This window comes from Natrix helvetica, assembly GCF_964273705.1.
Source record: "Natrix helvetica genome assembly, chromosome: 7".
NCBI lineage: Eukaryota > Metazoa > Chordata > Lepidosauria > Squamata > Natricidae > Natrix > Natrix helvetica.
The window spans coordinates 44947041-44971330 of record NC_138558.1 but is presented as its reverse complement, the minus strand read 5'-3'; the positions used below and the strand labels follow the sequence as shown (position 1 = coordinate 44971330).

The following is a 24290-nucleotide window of genomic DNA, read 5'->3' as shown; positions in this document are numbered from 1 at the left end:
TTTCCTGATGCCTTCTGATTAGAATATTTACTAGATATAAATTCCTTATGTTCTGAGAAGGTTGTTGTTTCATAAGTACTTAAAATATAAAACTGGATGATACTGCAGATAAAATCCTAAAATGAACTCTAGCACTTTCTTTATGGGTGCAAATACCATAGCAACTTTTGAAAAAAACCCACCCAAGTGTGCAGAAATGGCATTTGAAATCATTAGGAAAGATACTGAAATGACAAGCATACTGTGGCCAATGAATGGCTTCTAGATATTGTTGCATTCTCCCTTTATTCTGTTCCTATCTATAAAGAAAATCAGGTGTAACTCCATAGTTTTGCTTTTGCATTTCTTCAATACTTGCATTTAATTGTGATTGCAGTGTCTTAGTGCCTCTTCATGTACCACTTATGTTCATTAAAAGCAAATGTTTTGTTCATGTATGTAATTTATATACAAACATAAGTTTACTGTTACATTGTGCAAATAATTATGGACAGATAATTGAGATAGACTAGAACTTTTTACAACCTAAAATATTGTTAAATGAATATGGAATTCAAACAGGAAATTAACTACAAGTTATTTTTTAAATCAATGAATGATGGGGAATCTGAATACTATTATGGAGCAGACAGCTATTACAAATGCAATTAAAAGCAGAATGTGGTTTTTAAAAACTATTGATATTTGATTAAATTACAGAAAAGAACCGCACACTAAAGTAATTCAATTAAATATTTTACTTAATTTTAAAAGGACAGATGTACAATTTTTATACCTTCATAACTAATCAACTTTGTAGTTTTTGACAAAGAAAAATATGCTTATGGAAAGAGTCCAAAGTGCAAAGATTTAAGAAGTGCATCCACAAGATTTCTGTTCATTTTTATTTCAAGAAACAAAATTTTAGAGAACAATTTAATAAATATAATTATGCAAACATATCAGACCAAAATTGTCAACACATTACAGTACAAGATTGTTATAGTTCTAGATAATAGACAATACTTTTTACATTTATTTAGATGTCTACTGCTTATCTAAAATCCACATTTCTAGAATTGGAGAACTGATCTGAAAAGATTCAGTTTATGTTTTCCATGTTGTAACTGACAGCACCAAGGCCGAGTTGTATGTTAAATGTCCTCTGTCTAACATTTTTATTAGATCTTGTAAATTATGAAATTAAAAGTTTGCAATACAAAGTTACATTAAATTTCATGGTAAGAAATTCAAAAATAAAGACTAAAAACAAATGAATTTTTATTTCTGGTCTACTCTCTCCCTACTTTTCAAGCCTTGATTTCATTTGACTTTGAGGAAATAAGGCTTGCAATATTGCCACTTTTTAATACAAGTATTGTTTTAAGAAATACTGACTATAAAGATACTGTCCAACACATATTAGAAAGATGAAGAAAAAGAATCAAGATTGTATCCATTTTATAGTTAATACTACTTTCCAGTATCCTTTAATTATTCAATATTACAACAGTCCTGCACAGAATTACAGTAATCCCCAAACCATCAGTTTAGAAATCTGATAGCAAAGTGCAAATTATTTTTAACCAGGCGCCGTGAGTGTTACTGGGGTTCAACTGCTGCAGTGCACCACTTATCAAAAACTGGTTTTTCACTCCTTCGATTTATAGTACTGGATGCACTATGACTGGAAGTTCGGGATGTACCTCCTGTCAAAATTGTACACAAAAGAGATCATATGGAATTTTAAGTAAACAATATAAACTTAAGCAACTTTAAGTAAACAGCATAAACATTAAACCACGTAGATGAGGAGTAAGATCAGAAATACTCTCCGGATTTGAACACCAGCAGATGGGATGCTGCTTATGAAAAAAGTAACCTTGTTCAGTGTTACTGCTGCTATTGGAGGTATAGTCACTCAACTTATTCTGAGCTCAGATCAGTATGCATGTAGTATAGAGCAGCAGTCACCAACAGGTGGTCCGTGGACCACTGGTGATCCATGAGAAAATTTTGATGGTCCATAGAAAAATTATTTGCATTTTTTATATTGCACTAAATACTATTTATTTTTTTTAAAAAATCATATTAGTGGTCCACAGGATTTAAAATTATGAATTTAGTGGTCCCTGAGGTTAGAAAGGCTGACGACCCCTGGGATAGAGCACTGGTCTCCAATCTTAGCAACTTTAAGACTTGTGGACTTCAACTCCCAGATTTGTTGGCTGAGAAATTCTGGGAGTTGAAGTCCACAAGTCTTATAGTTGCCAAGGTTGGAGGCCTCTGGTATGGAGAGCTTGGCAAGATGTAGGAACAACTCACTTTGGGCAAGTGTTTTTTGTACCATACAATTTTTAGATTCAATCCTTAAGGTAAGTTACGTTATTTGTGCAGATTTAAAAAAAATGACCTCAGTAAGCACGTACGTTTAAATGGCCTATAAATATTAGAAAAAGTATAAAAGGAGATAAACATAATTTCCTTGCAGTATGTACAGAAATTAAGGCATAGCAGATGATCAGATTTGATTTCATTGCTTATGCAGTAGAAATAAAGGACAGTGAGGGTTGTTTTTCCCCCCCATACTTCAATCAAACTGATATTAGCAGGTGAAGATTCTGGAATGACTTACTAGATGGACTCTGATGATTCAAGGCAGACTTTCCTCGCCTCGGAGTTCCAGAAGTGCGAAAGTAGCCCATCTGCTTCTGGTAGTCAGTGAGCTGTTCTGAGCGCTTCATGCCAGTTGTTGGTTTCACTGCTTCAAGTCTTTTCAAAAAAGCCTTTAACAACAAACACATACCTTAATACATTATGACCTGGGATACCAGAATCTCATCATCAAAACCAGCCCTCCAGAATCCTTTGGTGTTTTGGATTACAATGCCTTTACTTTCTCACTAGAATTATAATACTGTTGTTCAACATAACTGGAGTACACTAACTTGAAAAAGCTGTTAGGAAGAAGCACTCTGTTGATATGAGAATGGAGAAACAGAATAGGGCAGAAGAGAACATTATCATTGGGTAGCTTTGCCTTTGTTCATCATATAGCATTTATATAAAAGGCAAAACCATAAAGGGAAGCCACAATGGCTTGGGATTAGAGCTTTTTATGCCTACTAGTCCAACAACATCATCACACTGAATATGACAGTGTGAGTGAAGCCAAACAAGTCTCATGGGAGATGAATTTCCATAGGAAATCATAGATGAGATGGGCCACTTGATCCCATAGTCATCTGATGTCTTAGCACAGCGGTGGAAAAAGGCAAAGATGTTCTAAGGGGGTGTGAATTTCACTTTATAAAGCTCTTATATTCTATGCTAGTTTCAGACAACTAGTTTGCATTGCTATTTGGAATAAAGTCATTTACAATACTTCCTTTTCAATGTACTGGTACTCCATTTTGTGATTTGAAGAAATGCAAACAGAAAAATTGTTGTCTACGGAGCAGGAATCTTGTGCCTATCCTAGGTTATTACGGCAGAATTTGATTGTTCAAACCAAGTCAGTCATCCAACCACTCTCTCAGGAAACCAAAATGCAGACTATTAACACATACTATAATTATTCCATTTCAAAAGAATTAAAAATAGAAAATGTGCAGAAAGAAGCCATCTGAGTGGTTTCTTGGGGTGCTCTCTATGAGTATGTGCACGTATTCATGCATTTCTGGAATATTAAAAAGGGACTAAATGTGGTGGCTTTTTATTGCAGCCTAAAATTCTGAATATTTTAGAAATAGAATACAGTATCATAAATCAGGATGAAAAGGAGGCCAATTTCATGTGGGTAAATTCATTCCCCACTCTTCTCTATGTTACATTACAGATTCAATAAAAACCTTTTTCTTCATGCTAAACTACATCATTGAGCAGTTCTAGGTAAAGAACTATTACACAGAAGATTAGTTTTCATTTGCCTCCAGATCTGTTGCTATGGTTACTACAGCGGTTCAGTGGCAGTGGAATAAACAGCTACAGAAATTGAAATTGACTGTTGGCTATTTTTTCAATTATTTCTACTTTATTTTAAGTGGTGGACTATTAAGTTGTGTGCTACTGACAAATGTGTGTTTGCTGATCAATGGCTAAAATAAAACGATAGAATGACTTAATATGTTCCTTTGCTACTAACTACATCAACCAGGTTTTTTTCTTGCTTGTTACTGAGATCAATGAATTCCTTTCTGGTTGATTTTTCTTGTGTCTAAGGTAGATGCTCAATTGTGAAAAGAATGTGATTTTAGGTTCACAAACACACACACACACACAAATGCATAGCAAGATATTTCAACAACTTTTCTGCATAATTCAGATATGCAAATACTATTGCAATGAAGCTCAAACATTTATTCTTTATGCTATAGAGAAATTAAAAGAGGAAGAAAACTGGGTTGAAGCCACAAGTTCCAAAACCCAGCACAGAGTTAAACTTAAATTTAAGTGAAATTAGTGCCGGTAAAGAGTCAGGTTAGTGTAGTGGCTAAGGCATCTGGCTAGAAACCAGGAGACTGTTGAGTTCTGGTCCCACCTTAGGAACAAAGCCAACTGGGTGACCTTGGGCTAGTCACATTCTCTCAGTCGTATGAAGGAGCCAATGGCAAACCACTTTTGAAAAGCTTTGCCAAGGAAACTACAGGGACTTGTCTAGGCAGCCTCCAAGATTTGGACACAATTGAGTGGAAAAAAGAAACTGCAGATAAATGAACTGTATTGTACTGGGCAAGAAACTTAATAGGAAACAAGCATCTTTGATGGGTTAAAAGAATTTTTCTGTCTACTGTATTAACTTTAAATAAAAGGTGAAACAAAATAGTAGTCGTATATGACAAACCTACAATCAAGGACCATCAGTTGAGGAAACATTGGAAATCTCATTGTTGTGATAAAATTTGAGATAAGCAGGCATCTTCATGTTTGGGTCTAGCAATCTCTAGCAATCCTGAAGTTCATTATGGCAGTGGAATTTCTAGTGCCCCCATATATTTTTATCCATATTTGGATACTTTCAGATAATGGATTTTTATCTCTCCTACCCAGGACAAGCACTTATAAATAGGCAGTATTCAGCTGATGGATTTTCTTCCACTGCTAGTACAATTGAATTACAGAATAGCTTTGTGATTTAATAAAATTACACCCGCTTCTCAGAGGATGAAACAAATAATGTGGTCTACACGATGCGTTAAATCATAGTTTGCAAGCCCATGGTTTATACAATGCAATACAATTTGCTAGGGGCTCATCTATCATGAGCCTCAAGCCGTGTGGACAGACTTGCATAACACACTAAGTCAAAGAAGCCTAGTTTTTAATTAATATTATTAAATCCAGAACTTCAACTAACCAGATTCTCTCTGTCGATTCTCTGCTGTTCCTTCTGCCTATTGATGGCACTGTGGTACATTTTAGGTGATGAGCCTGAAGGTTTCTTAATGGAGGCACTTTTGTTTCTGGGTTTTGCAGAATGCTTTGTCAATTCTTTTAAGAGCCTTTGGTTTTCGCGATCAATTTGTCGTACTTCGTCATTTGTGAATGAGTAGTTTTTCCTTGATCCTAGAGAAGACTGATTCAATGCCAGTTCTTGTTGATCCTTTTTCTCCAATTGCAGAAAAGCTTTGGACACAAGTACATATTTAAGAAAACAGTTTGCATGACTAGGCCTATTTTCATATTTGGCCACACACACTATCTTTCACGTGAGGACTCCTAAGGAGCTGGCCCCCAATTCTGAAGTTGGTAACATAAGCTTATGTAACAAAAGCCTCTTTACATAGCCTTTCTCAGCTTTATAATCACCAAACATGCCGGACATTAACGCTCATAATTTCCAGAGAGCATTGAAATTACAGGACTTAAACTGCAAATATATTTCAAGGATCCAAAAGCATAAAACATTTCTGCAGTTGTGATAAAACGAAACCCTATACAAACAAGGCAGTGCCACTTCTTTCCAAATAATTACAGTACTCAAGTGTAATGCACCACAATTCCAGAAGAAACACACAAGAAATATAAACATTTCCTACAATTATCAGAGAATTAATATACATTGTAAGGCAGAGTCAAAATGAAGCATATTACAAAAATAATTCATTTGATCATTTTAAAATTTGATTTGGAACTAGGCAATGTGAACACCAGTCCCAATTAGAAATATAAACAGCATTTCTAAATAGAGCTGATTGTTCATCTTACTCAGTACTAAATCAAATTATTCATATGCAATGAGTCTATCCATCACTCTTTAGCAGATTATCGGTCAACAAGAATTAAAGTAGGTGCTGACTTACATTCTCACAATTTTCAGTACAGAATGATGAGCAGAAGATGGACTTTCCCAAAATTCTGATTGCTGAAGTTTCATTTCTACCCTTTGCATGTCTAAATAAGTGTGTCAGATGGGCAGTCACATTTAAATAGTTCCAGGTTCAAAAAGAAAAGAATCAGTTTGTAACAGTAAGTTGTGCACAATATTAAAATTGCAAATTTCTTTCTGAAGTATGTGACATTTCATGTTTTGCTTCTACGAATGTTGGAGATTTGAAATTTCTTGAACACGTCTTGCCCACTTCTAATCTATAATCTAAGTGAATTCCTCCCTCTCGGATCATTAATTGATTTGTTGTGATATATCATATTTAAAAAGCCTTTGGCGTTGATATTTAATCTCTTTTGAGTCACTATTGTACTATCAAACTTGTAAATCACTGATTATGTAATGTAGTTTGCAGCAAACGGGTTACCGTCTGTGTGACAGATGACTTGGATAGATGAGTCAGCTGCACAATATTTCAAAATAACTTCAATGTCAGAGAGCCTGAAATTGCTGAATGTATTTAATAGAATTATTAAATTGTTGAATTTATTTTCAAAGCAAAACCTCATGCAAAGTTGTGGTATGTACAAAAATGTTGCAGAAAGAGTTAAGTTGTTACAACAGGAATTGTTCATAAATAGGTCCTTCACCAATCTTAGAAGACCACCAAGACTTCTAATTCACCATATTACATTGCTAAATATATTTAGGAAAGCAGAGTTTTTGGAAAAGGAATAGAGAGACAAGAGTAGCATGTGTAGATGTTACTCAGGATTCAGAAAAAAGCATAAAAGATCACCAATCCACAACAGAAGCAGGGAATAAAGTGGAAGTCAAGAATGCATATGGAGAACAGCACCATGAGATACATTTTGTAAAATAAGCAAGCAGTCAAACCATTAGTCTACAATAGAGATACAATCCTTTCAACTGAATGCCATCAAAAGCAAGGGGTTTGAAAAGTATATGTACCGGAAATAATTATATCAAAGACAAGTACCAAGAACTAATATCTCCAAGGAATATACAATAACAAATATAAACTTTCCAAAATAAATAATAGTTCTCTCCACATTTTCATAGTATGGAGTTTAGCGCTCCATACTATGCAAAACTCTACTGGCATCAGCAAAACTATTTTACACAATTTTTCCAAATTTGACAAAGTAGTAAATGTTGCAAGGCTCATAAAATGGACATTACAGTACTTTCAAATCAGTGATGGCTGTTAAGAGGTGACACAATAAAAATGGCTATTTCTATATGTATTTATGCTAATTATAAGCCTTAAATTATGTGTCTATGTATATATAGATATATGTATACACACACACACACAAGTAGTCTGTTCCTCAATGTATATCTGAAAATTTGGATTAAATCTATAACATTTAATATAGGGATATTGATGTAATACTTGGTTGTCATCTGTCAAAGATTCAGGGGCTATTTTAACAACCAGCTACAAGGTTCTCTATGATCAATAAATCCTTACTACTTCACAGGAAAGCTGTTATAAAATCAAAATGTCTGATTCATAATGTTCCAGACTAGAGGATAAAGAAGTTCTAAATGGGAAATAGTCCCATTTCACTACCATTTCCGGGACATGCATATATTCTGAAACAACTCTTCATAACAATGTGTACCATCTTAGTTGAAACTACAATGTCCATGAACATCAAGAATAGACAGGAAGAAAAAGGATACTACTTACAGAAGTTGAAAGCAATTATCCTACAATGTCCCATTGAACTTGGGGACAAAGGACTCTCAGAATAACACCTTTCAACCAGAATTGACTTGGCCAATACACAGGAAAAAATATTGATATTCCTGTACTTATGCAAAATTAGGACTCAATACTAGGAAGAGATACTTCTCAGTTACTATTCTACCATTGCAGAATATCCTTCCCTGAGAAATTCAAATGTCCTAGTCCTGCTGGCTTTTTGGAAACTTGTCAAAAGGGAGCTCTTCTGGAGGGCTTTTAATTAATTAACATAGTTGCACTGCAATTGCTAATTGCAAGTGGGAAGTTGTTTTGATTTCCTTAATGGTTCTAACCCTTTTAGTTTACAGGTAATCCTTGATTTATGACTATAATGGAGCCTGTCCATCATGATTATAAGTTGTGATGGTTGTAAAATGACTGACTGACTTTATTTTTGATTTTTGTTGCAGTCATTAAGTGACTGTCATGGTTGTTAAAGTGAACCAGCGGTTCGCTGTGGATAGGTGTTGTCAAAACTAGAAATAAATACCAGTTTTGACAAAAGCTTTGCAAAATGCGGTCACTAAACTAGGCTATGGGACACTACCAATGGTCATAAATGCGGGCAGGTTATTGACGGTGTGAAATGTGGTCATGTGACCCCAGAGGGGGGGGTGTCACAACTTTGAAGCCAAGCCACAAGTATCACCTGGGAGATCCATATAACTTCAAATGTTCGTTAAATAACCAGTTGCAAGCCAAGGACTATCTGTATATTGTGTTGTGGATTTCTTATTTTTATAAATTGCTGAGAACATAAGATTGCACAGTTTAAACATTTATTCAGTATATAAATGAGTTTTCTTTTGCCTAAGCTTTAATAAAGAATTAAAACACGGGAAAACATAAAACATGCTGTACACTTATGCTTTAACTGATAGCAAGTCAAACACTGCTGAACTGCTATTTTCATCAAAACTATATAGTAGGGCTACAATAGCACGGTACTATTCAAGGAGGAGAGATTGGGACAATACTTGAAATTTGTGGGCATCACTGTTAAAAATATAATTGTTTGGCAGAGTGAATACTGGAGATTCTTACAGCATGGTTACAAATATCCCACTCCATGTCTTTGGAGACTAAAATATTTAGTCTCTGCAAATAGCTAGTCAGACATCTACGGTATATCAAATTGCACAGGAAGAAAGAATGGAAGTAATAATATAGTTCAGAAGTACCTTTTTATAAAACAGTGCTACCAAAGCATGCTAACAATAGCATAGATAGCAGTATTATAAATATGGACTTGCATCTGTTCATCCTTCTTCCTCCAACATGGCTTTAAAAAAAGAACAGGTCTGTACAGACTGGAGATAGAAGATCCCTCTGCAAGCCTACTGTTTAAGTCCATACATTAACATAACATAATGAACAGATTCTCAACTTTAAATTCACAAATTGACAGAACCTGGAAATATAATTTAGGGACAGAACATAGTTTAAACTGCTTGTGCTGTCTCCTTCTCTCCTATGTGTCTCAATTCTATATTAAGTAGAAGTTAGCATAATTAAATTTAAAGTACATGCTATAACAGTGATGGCAAACCTTTTAGAGACCAGGTGCCCAAGCTGTGTGTGCACATGCCCACACTGAAAGGCATGTGCCGTACATGTGGGCATGCACAGCAGAAACCCAAAGACCAGCTGGCCAGTGGGAGGCGAGAGGTAAGATCTTTTTCTTTCGTGAGCTTCTGATTCATCCTTTGCAGGAAACAGAAGCTCACGATAGAACCATTGGAGATATGACCTGGGGCGATGGCTTGTGTGGTAGCAGAACGGGCTCCGTGTGCCACCTCTGGTTCGCCATCCTGGTGCTATAGGGTTATTATAACAAATAGTAAATAAAGCCATTTTGGCCAAGGGGTGATGATTTTATTAGCTATAATTTATGATAACAATCTGGATTATGAAGTTATTTTTTGTTAGCTGAAATCATTTACCTGTTTGGCATTTTTCTTTAAATGGATAACTGATAAAATCATGAATTTGTTTCAGCAATTATCTTTAGTTAGTGTTTGCGTATGTACAGTATTTAAAATTTGATTTCAATCATTTTGCTCATCAATTGCTATGGCAGGCTCTAATAAGCATAACGAGAAGAGCTAAATAAATAAATGTTCTAGAGGAGAGAGGGATTCTACATGGGAAAGTGTCCTGTTGGTGAAATTCAGCACTTTCATTGTCATCTCCACAAATCTGTGTATGAGAACTTCAGTTTTAGACAACTGCCAAGCAGTCTTTAGAATTGCTGAAAGTGTCAATGCTATCTGAAAGACCTTTAAAGCTGGAGAGTTAGGTGGGATCCAATTTGTCCATCACCTCATCTCTCTAGGGTAGAATTTGTGACCATGCTGAGGATTATTTGAGACGCAGCTCAATTTATAAATTGTAGAGAATATTCATTGGCCAGGTTGTAGATTTAGGCAGAGGTTGTCCTCCAAGCTTGCTGTGTGGCTCCCAGACATTTCATTATCCAACTAGGTAACATCTTCAGCTAGATAACATCTTCAACCCCCCCCCCCCCCCCATGTCACCTGGTTTGGTAACAAAATGTTCATGAGCCAAGCAGCAAGCTTGGAGGACAAACTTCTGCCTAAACTCATCTCAATGCTGGTGCACCTTGGCTGTCCATGAGAAAGTAGCAACAGGAATGTTTTCATTCTTTCTATTATTCTTGCGTTTCAAGGTGTTGATTATTATCTTCAAAGCGCTCCATGGCACGGGACCTAGCTATTTGTGGGATTGTATCCTGCCCCATACATCCCTTCGGCCGATTCGCTCACACAGAGAGGGACTCCTCCGGGTGCCGTCCACTAGGCTGTGCCAGCGGGCGACGCCCAGGGGAAGGGCCTTCTCTGTGATGGGCCCGACCCTCTGGAATGACCTTCCCCCTGACATTAGAACGACTACGAACCTCCGCTCCTTCCGCCGGAAACTCAAAACCCACCTGTTTCACCTAGCCAGCTTGGCCTAATTCCAGCTTTCCCACCTTAGTTTGTATTTTTAAATTTTATGATTTGGTTTTAAGGTTTAAGTTTTTAATTTTTATAAATTTGTACAGGGGATATTTAATTCAATTTTAGTTATGTATATTTCGAGTGTATGGTTTTTTAAATTTGTACCTGTACACCGCCCCGAGTCCCTTCGAGGAGAGGGGGCGGTCTAGAAGTTTAATAAATAAATTAATTTAATTAATTATTCTGATGCTCCATGAAATAAATGTCCAATGATGGCATCTAATCCATCACACTCATCACTTTGGATCTTCCCAAAGAAAGGCCAATGCTTTCTGAACTTGACTATGATACTTGTCTTGGTCAGAAGAAAGAACCTTTGCTATAGAAAATGTGGTGACCAAAGATAATCTTTTTATAATATTAAAATTCAATTTTCATATTGAAATGTGGGAAAACAGCTACATGCTACTAAATATTAAATAATAACTTACACATCTCAACCCTTCATTGCTTGATGCCTCTCTATATAGAGAATGTCTTCTATATTAGAATGCTTTAGCTTTCTGCAATGGATAAATTACCCCAGTCTTGTTCTATCATACAATCCTATGGAGTACAGTTGGAAATACATTGTTTAGTACTTGAGACACAGTAATTCAATTAAAAAAAAGGTAAGCAAAGGCCCCAAACCCCTGATTAAAAAACACTTCTTTTAAGAGTAATAAACAACTTCTAACATTAATTATACCAAAAAGCATTAAAAATATATTCTATGAACCTCTGACCTTCTCTATAAATAATGCTGTGGACAAAAAAATTCTTATCAAAGACCAGCAGGTCAACAAACAGGTTATTTCCTATCTTTTTTTTTGTGTGCAAAAAATGTGTGGGTGGGAATGCTAAATATAACAATTCTTCAAGAAACTGACTCAGCCACTCTAATGCCATCTTCATTAAATGGATTCACTCTTTTAATGTGCTGCCCAGTTCCAGATTAGAAAGGAGGTAAATTTACTTTCTCTGTGGGTGGCTGTTAGCAATTTTTAAGCTGTTGCCCAGAGGCATCCCAGGAAGGAGACGTTATTAATAATAAACTGATAGGCTGAGTCTGGATGAAAAAACTTTTATTTTAGCATTGACCTAGTGAAATAACTTTCTTTCAGGCAGCCTAAAACATCCCATTTCTTAACTTCATTAAAAAAAATCTACAATATATATAAACAATAGATTCATAGTTCAGGTACTGATGAACGAAGGTCTTGTTTCATATTTAATAGAGAAAATGTTAACATCAATTCAGAAATGGTATCATAACACCCTGAATTGGGGCACCAGAATATAGAGCAAAAATAAGTTTATTAATTAATTTAAAATTCACAGTGTCAATGAAATGACAAATGTTGCTCTAGATATTAAACCCGCTAATGTAGACAGCCATGGAAATTTAAAGATGCTAAACCTGGACATCATATAGTCTGCTATATTTGATGCCATTTTTCCCCTTTAAGCCATTCCCTGAATTTGCTGATTATTCCTTTTTCAGGACTATGGCATCGAGAGAGAACTAGAATAGCTTGTTCCTAAACTCCAATACATACTATCCAACTGAAAAAGACAGATGTATGTATTCCTATGACACTGACAACAGGACAGCTATGGCAATTCCAGATAATACTAAAAGGACTGCAATTAGACAATATTCAAAAGATTGTTTGTGGAAAAAGAGATCTTAAACTATATTAAAAAAAAAGAATCTGACACAGTATCCCATACATCTACTCTTTTACACTCCCCTTAAAGTTCTAAACACTTTACAGTTTCCCTCTTCGTTCTTCTCACCTATTTTCTTTCAACACAGAGAGAAAGAGATATCAATACGGTATATCAGTTTTAATAACATGAAGAAATCCTGCTTCCAGCTCAACTCTTGAAACATTTCTGACTGCCAGCCTGCCTTAATAAAGAATCTGCTTACATCAGCAATACATCACAATACCTTTCTACAAGACTTCTCATATCAAGGGAAGAACAATTAAATGGGACAAAGTATTTGAACATCCATTTATTGATTTTACATTCGCAATTGAATTTATGGTTATCAGCATTACAGTTTTTTGTTTTTTCTAAAAAAAGGTTCTGTAAAATGTAACAGCTTAGTAAGCGCGTAGTAAGTTGATTTGGTCAGACAATGGCTATTTACAGTTGTAAGACAAATATGTTGGACTGAACCCAGAAAACAACTAGTAACTACTGCAGATTTCTCAATTCTATATTGAGAATTCTTGTCACATTTTAAATTAACTGAAATTTTCGGTTTCTTTCAGGGATAGTCCTCTAGATTCTATTGCATCGTATAGATCAGTGATGGCCAACCTTTTTGTCTTTGTGTGCCGAAAGTACGTGCGTGCCCACACCCATAATGCAATGTGTGTGCGACCCCCCTGCGCATGCACACATGACTGCCCATGTTCCATTTTGGGCCTAGCAGGCCTACCCGAAGCCTCTGGGACCAAAAATGAGGTGTGGGGGAACGCGCACCACTCTCCCCCCTTCACATCTCCCGCGTGTACCCTGCCCTCCACGCATGCACAGCAGAGACACGAAAATCAGCTGGCTGGTGGGAGACGCGTGCGCATGCACGGTGGAGCTGGCTGGGACGATTGCTCGCGTGCCTGCAGAGAGGGCTCCGCGTGCCATAGGTTCGCCATCACAGATTTAGACATAATTAAGTATGAACATTAGAATTTCCAAATCTTTGACGTTTCATTTCAATGAAGATTTGAGTGAAGCAATTCATTAAAACACTGTGCCTCAAACTGGAGAGCTTGAATGGCTGTGGTGGTTCAACTGAACAATGGGGCTTTTGGGCATGCACAGGTCTCTGAAGAAAGACCAGTGAATCAGCTTTCACTTTAGTGCTTTGCAGAGGAAGAGTATCTCATCTCTTTGAGACACTTTACCACAAGGAAAAGTGATGCGTATCAGTAAAGTGAATCAACTGAGATCCTCACAGGCATAATGAATAACAATTGCCATATTAGATTAAATCAGTGTCGGTATAATTATGTCCAGTGGCGTAGCGTGGGGGGTGCAGGGGGGGCCGGCCGCACCGGGCGCAACATCTGGGGGGGGGCGCTCGCACTCGCAGCTCTCTGCTGTTGACTTGCATGTATTTCAAGGCTGAATTTGAATTGAATGAAGCCGAGGAATGCTTCCCACGTTTAATACAAAAGAGACGCGAGCAGGTCTTCCCCGGGGTCGAGAGCACGAAAGAGGGCCAAAGTTTTCTTCTGCAGATCTGGGTCTCTTGAAGACTGCTGGGCAGGGCGAGGGACGTTAATAACGCAATACGTTTAAATTAGAGCAAGTGAAGACCTCGGGCGGCTTTCCTTTTCCTATTTTCCCAGAACCGAGGGAAGAAAATGATTCTGCTTCGGGCCTATAGAGGGCGCTGCGAGCTTTGCTAAGGAGGACGGCTGCTTCAGAGCTCCCTTCATGTCCCGAGTCCAGTGGCGTAGCGTGGGTTGCCACGGGTTAGGGGGTGCAAATTACTTGCCTTGCCCCGGGTGCTGACAACCCACGCTACGCCACTGATTATGTCTACCCAGATGTTCTTCTGTCCACTATATGAAGATCTGGTAAAGAAGAATCAAATAGATTTTGCAATGTATAAATCTGATAGTTTAGGGCAGGGGTGTCAAACTTGCATTATCATGTGATGTATCACAACTTTCTCCCCCTTTGCTAAAACGGGAGGGGGGCGTGGCCAGGATTGTTGCATCCGGCCCCCAGGCTGCCAGTTTGACACCCCTAGTTTAGGAGAAACACAATCTCTTCCAGAAAATGTTAAGAAACTACATTCCCAGTCCACTGATCTCAATTTATCTAGATTAAATTTAAACTAGTTCCTCTTTATCCAACTCATTATTAGAATCAAATAATATTCCAGAACATGATTCCTTAAGAGTAATAGAGCTGAGAATCATCAAATTCTGAATAATCTCAATGATTTCATGTACATATATATTACCCAATGCGCAAGAAAGAACACTGTAGCCAAGAACATTAGTGCTGAATGATGCTCTCACAGAATCACCTTTTAGAGCAGGGGCCTCCAACCTTGGCAACTTTAAGCCTGGCGGACTTCAACTCCCAACTTCAAGTCTGCCAGGCTTAAAGTTGCCAAAGTTGGAGACCCCTGCTCTAGAGAAAACCTAATAGTAAAGATGTCTATTTCTGCTATACAGTATTGCTGAAGCCCACAGCTGTAATATTATTAAAATAAACAGTATAACAAAATTAAAAAATTCAAGACGTCCAGGAAAACTAAAAGAAGACCCTCCTCACTAAGTCACGTTGTAGATTATTCACCAAAATAACCAAAGTAATGAACTGAAACTTAAGGCCCAACTGAAATGCATTTATAATCAAATATACCTCAAACTATAAGTCTTAATTGAATAAAAGACTATTACTGCTCTTTATATAAGATACGTGCTCTTCCAGCCTTTATTTCTACTGTTTCCCTATCTAAAAGTAAAATAATACCAGATGAGAAATCTCGAGATGGAAATGGAAATGTGTAATGGAAATGTGGAAATGACCTTGGGGCATGGGTAGATAAGAGGGAGCTTAGTCCACAGCTGCCTAAAAGACAGTGAAAAAAACCTTAGAAATGAAGCTCCCTAACTTATCAGGCAGTAGAAGAGACCGCAGATTTGTACTTTCAGACATGCAACGTTCATAGTAATGTAGCCTTACTATGAATTAGCTCTTCTGCTCTGTTTCTTGTCTGATCTACCTGACAGAGGTCTATTAATAAAGCAAAACAACCTCAAAGCCAATTGTTCATAGCACATCCATCAGGTCCTCTGGCTCCCAAGCTAATACCGTGTTTCCCCGAAAATAAGACAGGGTCTTATTTTCTTTTGCCCCATGAAATATGACCTTGGGCTTATTATAGCGGGAGGGCTTATTATTTTCTGGGGCTGGTGAGGAGCAGGCGCGCCTTTTACCTTTCTAGCTCCGTCGCGTTCCTCGCCAATGTGTTCAGGGAAGCTGCTGATAAAAAAAAAAACTTCTCTCGAGCTCAATCAAACTTTTTGAAGTCGCGAGAAGGTTTTTTTTTTTTACCAGGGGCTTCCCTGGACACAATGGCGAGGAACACGACGGACCAGGAAAGGTAAGAGGCGCGCCTCGCGGCCCAACACCACCCACCTCGCCCCAATGGTAAAGGCAGCCTGCCTGGTTCCCTTCCCCACCTTCCCCACTCCTGTTTTCTTTTGTAAAAAAAACCTCATGAGTTCAATGGACGAAAGGGAAAGGAATGCAGCGGAGCTGTCAGTCTCTGGTAGCGCTAGGATGTGTGTCTCGCTTCTCCCCCGCCTACCCCTCGCTAAAGGGCCGGCGGGGAAGGGAACCAGGAAGGCTGCCTTTACCATTGGGGCGAGGTGGGCGGTGTTGGGCCACGTGGCATGCCTCTTACCTTGCCAGGTCCATTGCGTTCCTCGCCCTTTCATCCAGTGAAGCCCCTTGTAAAAAAAACTTCGTGAATTGAACTCATGGGGTTTGTTTTACAAGGGGATTCACTGGACAAAAGAAGGAGGAACACAATGGACCTGGAAAGGTAAGATGCGCGCCTCGCTTCTCCCCCCCATCTGCCACCCCTCGCTAAAGGGACGGCGGGGAAGGGAACCAGGCAGGCTGCCTTTACCATTGGGGTGGGGTGGGTGGTGTTTTTTTGTGCAAGAAGGAAGAGGCGGGAGGGGGTGATCGCAGTGCTGGCCTGCCGCTTTTTGTGGCGGGCTCTTTTTGCGTGGGAGGGAAAGGCGGGAGGTGGAAGCACTTTGCTTCACCTGCTGCTGTTTTTGCAGTGGGCTCTTTTTTTGCCCCGCAAGCTGTACCGGTAGGTGGTACAGTGGAAATGGTGGGGACCGGTTGCCAAATAGTTGGGGTAGGCTTATTTTCGGGGGTGGGCTGATTATGACCCATGCTCTGAAACGCCCGATTGGGCTTATTAGCAGGGCATGTCTTATTTTCGGGGAAACACGGTAATCCTTCCATACGTTTCACAGAAATACCGGTATTGCTTTTATATACATAGGTGACACTTTAATATCTTTTTCCAAAACTGGAATTCATGTTTATAAATAAAAATTATTTGATGGTCAATGGTGCATCCAAAGCTTTAGATGTAACAGTGGACAGAAAAGCTACAGCAGCCAAATGTATTCTCTATCATGACAGGCTCCAAATGTTTGAAGTAAAAGATGTGGTCATAACAATACAATTTTTGGTTGCATATCCATTTCAACTGAGTGGTGTGTATGTGTGTCTCTGTGTGTGTGTGTGTGTGTGTTTAACCATGCCCAGCTTCATTCGAAAAATACATAACTTATTACAGAAAGTTTTAAACTAAGTTGTGCTTGATTTATTTCAATTCATAAATTTTTACTCAAATTACTAGGTCTAGAAAATATAAAGTAAGTGTAAATAATGCATATGAATAATGAACATGTTTTTCATATTCAAAGTAATCCATCCATCCATCCATCCATCCATCCATCCATCCATCCCCCGAGATACTATATTGGAATGCAATTACAATGAAAGAATAAGGAGGAAAATGATATTGAAGAATTAAAATAAAAATACCTTTCAAAAGGGTATTCAAGTCCATAGCTTCATGTAGTACCTTTTGAAGACATTTGTGATCTACCTCAGGTTCTGAAAAAAAAGTATAAACAGGTATATTAAGTCTAGTGTTGCTGCCATGTATATGCCTTAATAAGTTCTGCAAACTTACCACATAACTCCTGGCTGACGTTTTGTTGTCTTTTAACCTTTAATTTCTTATCATTGGATGCTGCCACTTCAAAAGATTGGATGGGACTGATATCTGGGGTTGACAGAGGAGTGACATCAGTAACTGTATCTTCAGATTCTTCTGTCTGGTCACCCAATTTTGATTTTACTTCCAATGACTTTTTTCCTTCGTTTGACTGTTGTTCTGGTGAAAGAAGTGGTGATCTTGTGTTTTTTTTTCCTGAAGAACATGATGAGTCTGACAGGCAACCATCAGTGTCTGAATAATCTGTGTCAGAACTAGAAGATGAGGAAGAGGAAGAACTAACATTCCTATTCACCTTTGAGCCATTAGACTGTTTAGATAACTTATGTCTAACTCTCTGATTTCTGCTATCATCACTACTTTCTTCTTCATCTGTGTAGTAATTTTCTTCACATTCTTTCTCTTTTAAGGGAATTTGCACTGGAATGTTTTCATGAAGGGTTTGTTCATTTTGTGCTGTGATTCTATCAACTGGACCCTCCAGATTTAAAGAAGCTAACAAAGAAAGAGCATTATTTGAATTATGAGCACCATTTCCTAACATGTTTTCCTTTTGATATTCTGCCTGCTTAGCTTGCTTTCCTTCCTCAATACTGTTATCCTCCATCACTTTGGCTTCCTGTTTCAGTTGACAATCATCTGTAACTGAACCTTTTATTTGTGCAGGCCCAGAACTTTTCATTTTATTTATTTCTGTTGCTGCTCTGTCTTTCTTCACCTCTTCTTCAAAATCACTATCAAAGAAAGAGTGATCCACTTCGCAATCAGATATATCTTCATATCGATCCATACTGAAGTCAATATTGCTCAAGTGTTTTCCCTACAAATAGAAAACTGGAATTATTATACCAATCACTGGAAGAAGAATCTTTTTCTAACCTTTTATTACAGCAAATCTTTTCCCCCAAATATAAATTTTAACATCTTCTTCAATCAGCAGCAGCAGCAGCAGCAATTAATGCCATATTCTGTTGTTTCATTTGGTACAATCACATAACCCAAGTTGCTTTAATACCGTTCAATAGTAATTGTATGTATTGAAAGTATACGTTTTGTAGATCTACTAACTTTTATTTTATATCAAGTGAACAACTACATAATTTAAAATACTGGTAACACGAATTATAGTATTATTAAAACCAAATACTACTATATAAATACATTGATTTAGAGATAGAAATAAAAATTATAGGTGGATTATATAAATTCAAAATGTCAGCAGCAATGCAGACGTTTAAGGAGACCTGGAAATAAAAACAAAAATATCCTCTCCAGTATGGTACCTTGACATTTTCAAAATTGAAAAGAGAGGAAATAATTTCTTCTTTCATCTAAAATGTTTGTGTGGTTATCTGCACCCTCTGTTATTGAGAAATTCATTTAATTTGTCATCTCCATCTGATGCAATGTATAAATTTTTCCATTCCTTTTTTCATTCTCTCCTTTTTTATACCACCTACCCTGGGAAGCTCCCATCTGGTCCTAGTATAAATAAAGCCCAACCACGCCTGTTATATTAAAACAGTATACTACAACATTAAAAAAAAGAAGCCTTTAATACAGCACTTGTGTTCCTTTAAAGTACAATAAAAATGGACATCTATGCTCCATTTACAATAATATACTGGTACCTCGAGTTGATAATTTAGCTGGAGTATTACCACCCTTAGACCAATGATGGCGAACCTTTTCGGCAGAGTGCCCAAACTGGAATGTGTGCGCATGTGCCAGAGTCCAGGAAGATGGAAGACCAGCACGCGCCGACTAGCTGGTCTTTGGGTTTCCAACACGCGCATGCACAGTGGCCAGTCTTCAGGTTTCTGGGGCTCTGGCACGCACGAACACCAGGTAGAGCAGCTGGCGACAGCGTATGTGCCCACAGAGAGGGCTCTGCGTGCCACGTCTAGCACTCATGCCATGTTCGCCATCACAGCTTCAGACATTTTATCAATTAGTTCCTAAAAGGTTGCTCAGTTGAATAAAATACTTTTATAACAGGATTTTTTTCAAGATTTGTGTTGAAGCAGCTCTCACCTATGGAAGCCTATGGTCACAATAAAATAGTCTCTGAGACACCACTATGCCTCCTTTCAATCCAGTGGCATATTAGGTAGTTCACACTGGAAAATTACCTGTGCTATGGCTTTACTGACAGTGATATTTGACGGAAGCTTCACATTAATTCATTAATTGCTATGCCAGGCAATAATAAATCCTTTCTTTCTATTTCCGTTGCTATGACACTGCTGTGAGCTGAGCTGCTGTTATTTTTTTTCAAGACAGGAATATTAGTCATGGCACTAAACTCAGAATATATGTTTAATATGTTCAAGAATAGGCAGGAGATTATTTCTGGATGTTGACAGTAGTTTGCCAAAAGCTTCTTTCCTTCCCAATTGTTTATAATAGCAACAATAAATAATCTTGGACTCTGTCCTACACTGGGCTCAAGACTCTTAATCAACAGTAATTCAGATACAGATTTTCATCCATGCAAGTCATCCCAGGGCATGCCTGGCCCATGACAAGACATACCTAGATCACACACACCCCAATTGTTATTGTGTATACAATTCTATTGATTGTACTAAGAAAAGCACTATTAAATTATCCCTAATTAGTTAATTTCCATTTAACCTAATACATCCACTACTTGTCCAAGAACTTAGTTCTAGGTTGTCTATATTTAACAACACATTTTGGTAATCTTCTCCATACAGAGACTTATTGTAAGTAACAAAATGCTATTGCTCCTAATATTTGTTCTGTTTGCAGGATCTGCTTGTTTTCCCCCTAGCAGTCACTTAATAACTACAGCAAAGCTTATCAATGAGTGATCAGGGTTAAGAGGGAATGACTAGGCCTGTACAATAACTGTAATAAATAGCATATAAAAATAAAAATAATAAATAAAAAAGAATGATTAGGGCTGAGAGGGAATGACTAGTTATAGGTGATCCAGCTGCCTTGCATGCTTAAATAAAGATAGAATCTGGGGGGTCAGACCTTAAACAATCCACTATATGGCCCTCTACTGTAGATAACACGGTAATTTCCCAAATATGCATACATGATGCTTTCTACATATTTCTATTATTCTTTGGAAGTACAGCTACTTTTTATTGAGCCGTATATAGGCATAGATGGATTTTTAAAAATTGGTTTCAAAATATAGTATATACTTTTGCTATCATTTAGCATTACCAATTCAGTTATGGATTATAATAGTTTATTATTGAATACTGAATATTTTCAAGTGGGAAGATGAAATTTCTTTCTTAACCCCCCCCCCCCCAAGGTATCTGCAAAGTATGATTTTAAAAAAGTTAAAATGGCAACTATGATGATACAATTAAACTCCACTGGGTTGTTTTTTTTAAAGGTATGTTGCAATGCACATAAAAACAGCCCAAAAATTGTATCATTATGTTTGCCATCTTACTATTTTGGCCACATTCTGCAGACACCTATGCATTCTACATATTTTGGTAATTTAAAATTTAAACAATTTCAAATTAAAATGTAGGTTGGTATCATTACAAAACACTGCATATGCTTGTGCCGATATGACACCTACACAATCCTACATAAAAAAGTTATTTTTCTGTCTCCTTGGAAATGTAACACTCAGAAGTAATTGCATTTTAAATTAAATTTGCACCTTGTGATAACTGCTGTGTAGGATTGTTGAAGTGAGGGAGGAAGGCTATGGAGAACATTTTACAACTGTTTGGGCATATGTATAGGAGATATTAACACAACTGCAGTTGTCATGACAAATTTAATTAATGTTTAGCCTGCAGTCAATCTGACCCAGGAGTTAAGGAATGAGACAGACAGTGATTCTCAAAGTGTGGTCTGGGGGCCCCTGGGATCTATGGAGGTAACTAATTTAAAATCTTTGTTTTAATTTCTAATACAGTAAATATTGATAGATACAATCCACATAACCCAAAGCTCTGTGGGTCCTCAATCTTTGTTAAGAATGCAAGAGGGTACTGAGCAGGGATGGGTTCCTGCCAGTTCTAACCTCTTCTATAGAAGAGGTTCCACGAATCTACAGTGCCGTTTAGAACCGGTTCCAGCTCCCTCCCCCCGCCCGTCTGCACATCATCAAGATGAAGAGAGAGAGGAGGAATTCTGGGAGTTGAAGTCCACAAGTCTTAAAGCTTTCAAGTTTGAACACCCCTGGGGTTTTTTTTCTAAAGGGTTAGGGGTGCAAGCGTCTTGTAACTTGACAGCTTTAAGACTTCTGTGCTTCAAATATCAGAGTTTCTGAGCCAACATGACTGGAGGAGGAATTCTGGGAGTTGAAATCCACAAGTCTTAAAGCTGTCAAGTTTGAACGCCCCTGGGTTTTTTTTTCTAAAGGGTTAGGGGTGCAAGGGTCTTGTAACTTGACAGCTTTAAGACTTGCAGACTTCAAAGCCAGAGTTCCTGAACCAACATGACTGGAGGAGGAATTCTGGGAGTTGAAGTCCACAAGTCTTAAAGCTGTCAAGTTTGAACACCCCTGGTTTTTTTTTCTAAAGGGTTAGGGGTGCAAGGGTCTTGTAACTTGACAGCTTTAAGACTTGCGTGCTTCAAGTGCCAGAGTTTCTGAGCCAACATTTTGGTTGCTAAGCAAGAGCGCTGTTGAGTTTCACCACATTTTACAAGTTGGCCGTGCCCACCCAGTCACAAGGCTGGCAAGCCACTCCCACAAAGCAGGCCACACCTACAGAAGAGGTTCTAAAAAATGTTGAAACTCACCACTGGGACTGAGACTGAAATGCTTGAGAACCTCTGATACAGATAAATGCCAAACGCTCATCTGTCTGGTAAGTCTTCTTTCAGCACAGTTATAGTCCATTATTTCAGATTAACAAAAAGAGGAATAAAGTCGGGGTTTAAACCTTTGTTAAAATTTTGCTTATGAGCCATTCTCTGCACACCTTGTGAGTTACTCAGAAAAAAGCTTTCTCTAATCCATATTGCTTTGCTAGGGCAGAACTGTCATTTCTGTTTTCTTCACATCAAGACAAGACACAAGGGCAATAAACCAATCTGATGTTTTGGGGGAAAGGATCACAACAAGCAAACAAGCAATTTTACTCTCTAAGAAGGTGAGGAGAGGAAGAAAAACATTTATCCTTAATAAGGTCTACTTTCCCTTCCATCCAGTTTTATCTTGCAAGAATCTATAATGGACTAAGCCAGGGTACTGACTGAGGAATTGTGGGAGTTGAATTTCACAAATCTTAAAAGTTGCCAAGGCTAGAGACCCCTGAGTCTAAGGAATTAAAAATGATATGCATCTTGAAAGGGTGATCAGTTTGCTCTACTTCCATGATCTACAAATGACTAGAAGAGATCTCACTTAGAACTGGCAAAGTGCTTATTTTGCATCGAATTCATGCACTGCATTAGGACGTGATTTGCACTGTATTAAATAAAAACATTGCATACGGTAGCAGAATTCATTTAGTTTAGGCAACCCCCCCCAAACGCGCCTTATTTTTAAGCACGTTGCAAAATCGAGCCATCTTCTGCTCAAGGGAAATACAGTCCCGAAATACAAGCCTTCTAAGAAAACACCCGAGGCAAGAGCTGTCCTCAGTGTGTCCTTACAACTACCGTAACTGGATAAACTCACGACTTTTTACGGACAGGAGAGGCAAGTTTGCGGCTCGATTGGAACGATTAGTCGTAACCGAGCCGCTAACAAGTCAGAACCGCACCTCTTCTGCAGTTTCACCAAAACACCCGACGGCCCCCACGTCTATTTTTAATTTAAGGAGCAGTGTTGGAAGGGACCTTGGAGGTCATCTAGTTCAACCCCCTGCTCACGCAGACGACCTGGACTAGGGATTCTGACCTAAGACCGAGTGTGATGCATGTCAGTTGCAAGTTGCATGTGTAAAAGAAATCTTTTTAAAAAATATATATATAGCTCTTGCTGGCTCAGATAACTAAGCCGTAAGATACCAGCCACGTGCAACAGATCTGCTGCATTCAGGGTGGCTTATTTACGGAGACTCCAGTCCAGCTCCTCCGGGCAAAGGGGCGGAAGGTCGCCCCCTTTTCTCCGGTAGTCCCTCCATGCATCGATTCCTCTTCGCGGAGGGGCGATTGGCCGAATTAAAGGCTCTGCTCGGGGATGGGATGGATACTCACCCGCAGCCGGCAAAACAAGGGAAGGCGTTTTGCGCGCTCTCTCCGCAGCTCTGGCGTCTCCCGCAAGCGAGCCCGGACTCTCCCTCCTGCGCTGTGTTTGCGTAACCAGGAAAGGGAGGGATGGAAGAGATGGAAACAAACATTTCCGTCTCCGTGTTGGCTCGCCCAGGTTCCCTTTCCGTGCAGCAGGGGGAAAGGCGGAGTCCCGGTCGCTGGAGAGGCGGCCAAGGCGGGCTCGCCAGC

At 38.4% G+C, this 24290-nt stretch overlaps 1 protein-coding gene across 1 annotated transcript; it reads right to left on the bottom strand.

Moving 5' to 3' along the window:
- Nucleotides 1-719: 719 nt before the first annotated feature.
- On the bottom strand, nt 720-24164 carry CFAP97 (cilia and flagella associated protein 97). The gene is given in 7 exon segments (XM_081959767.1): nt 720-1614; nt 1616-1688; nt 2615-2765; nt 5336-5604; nt 17696-17767; nt 17847-18711; nt 24048-24164. Coding segments are annotated over 6 exon segments (1485 nt in total). The 5' UTR covers nt 18682-18711; nt 24048-24164; the 3' UTR covers nt 720-1529.
- Nucleotides 24165-24290: the final 126 nt, after the last annotated feature.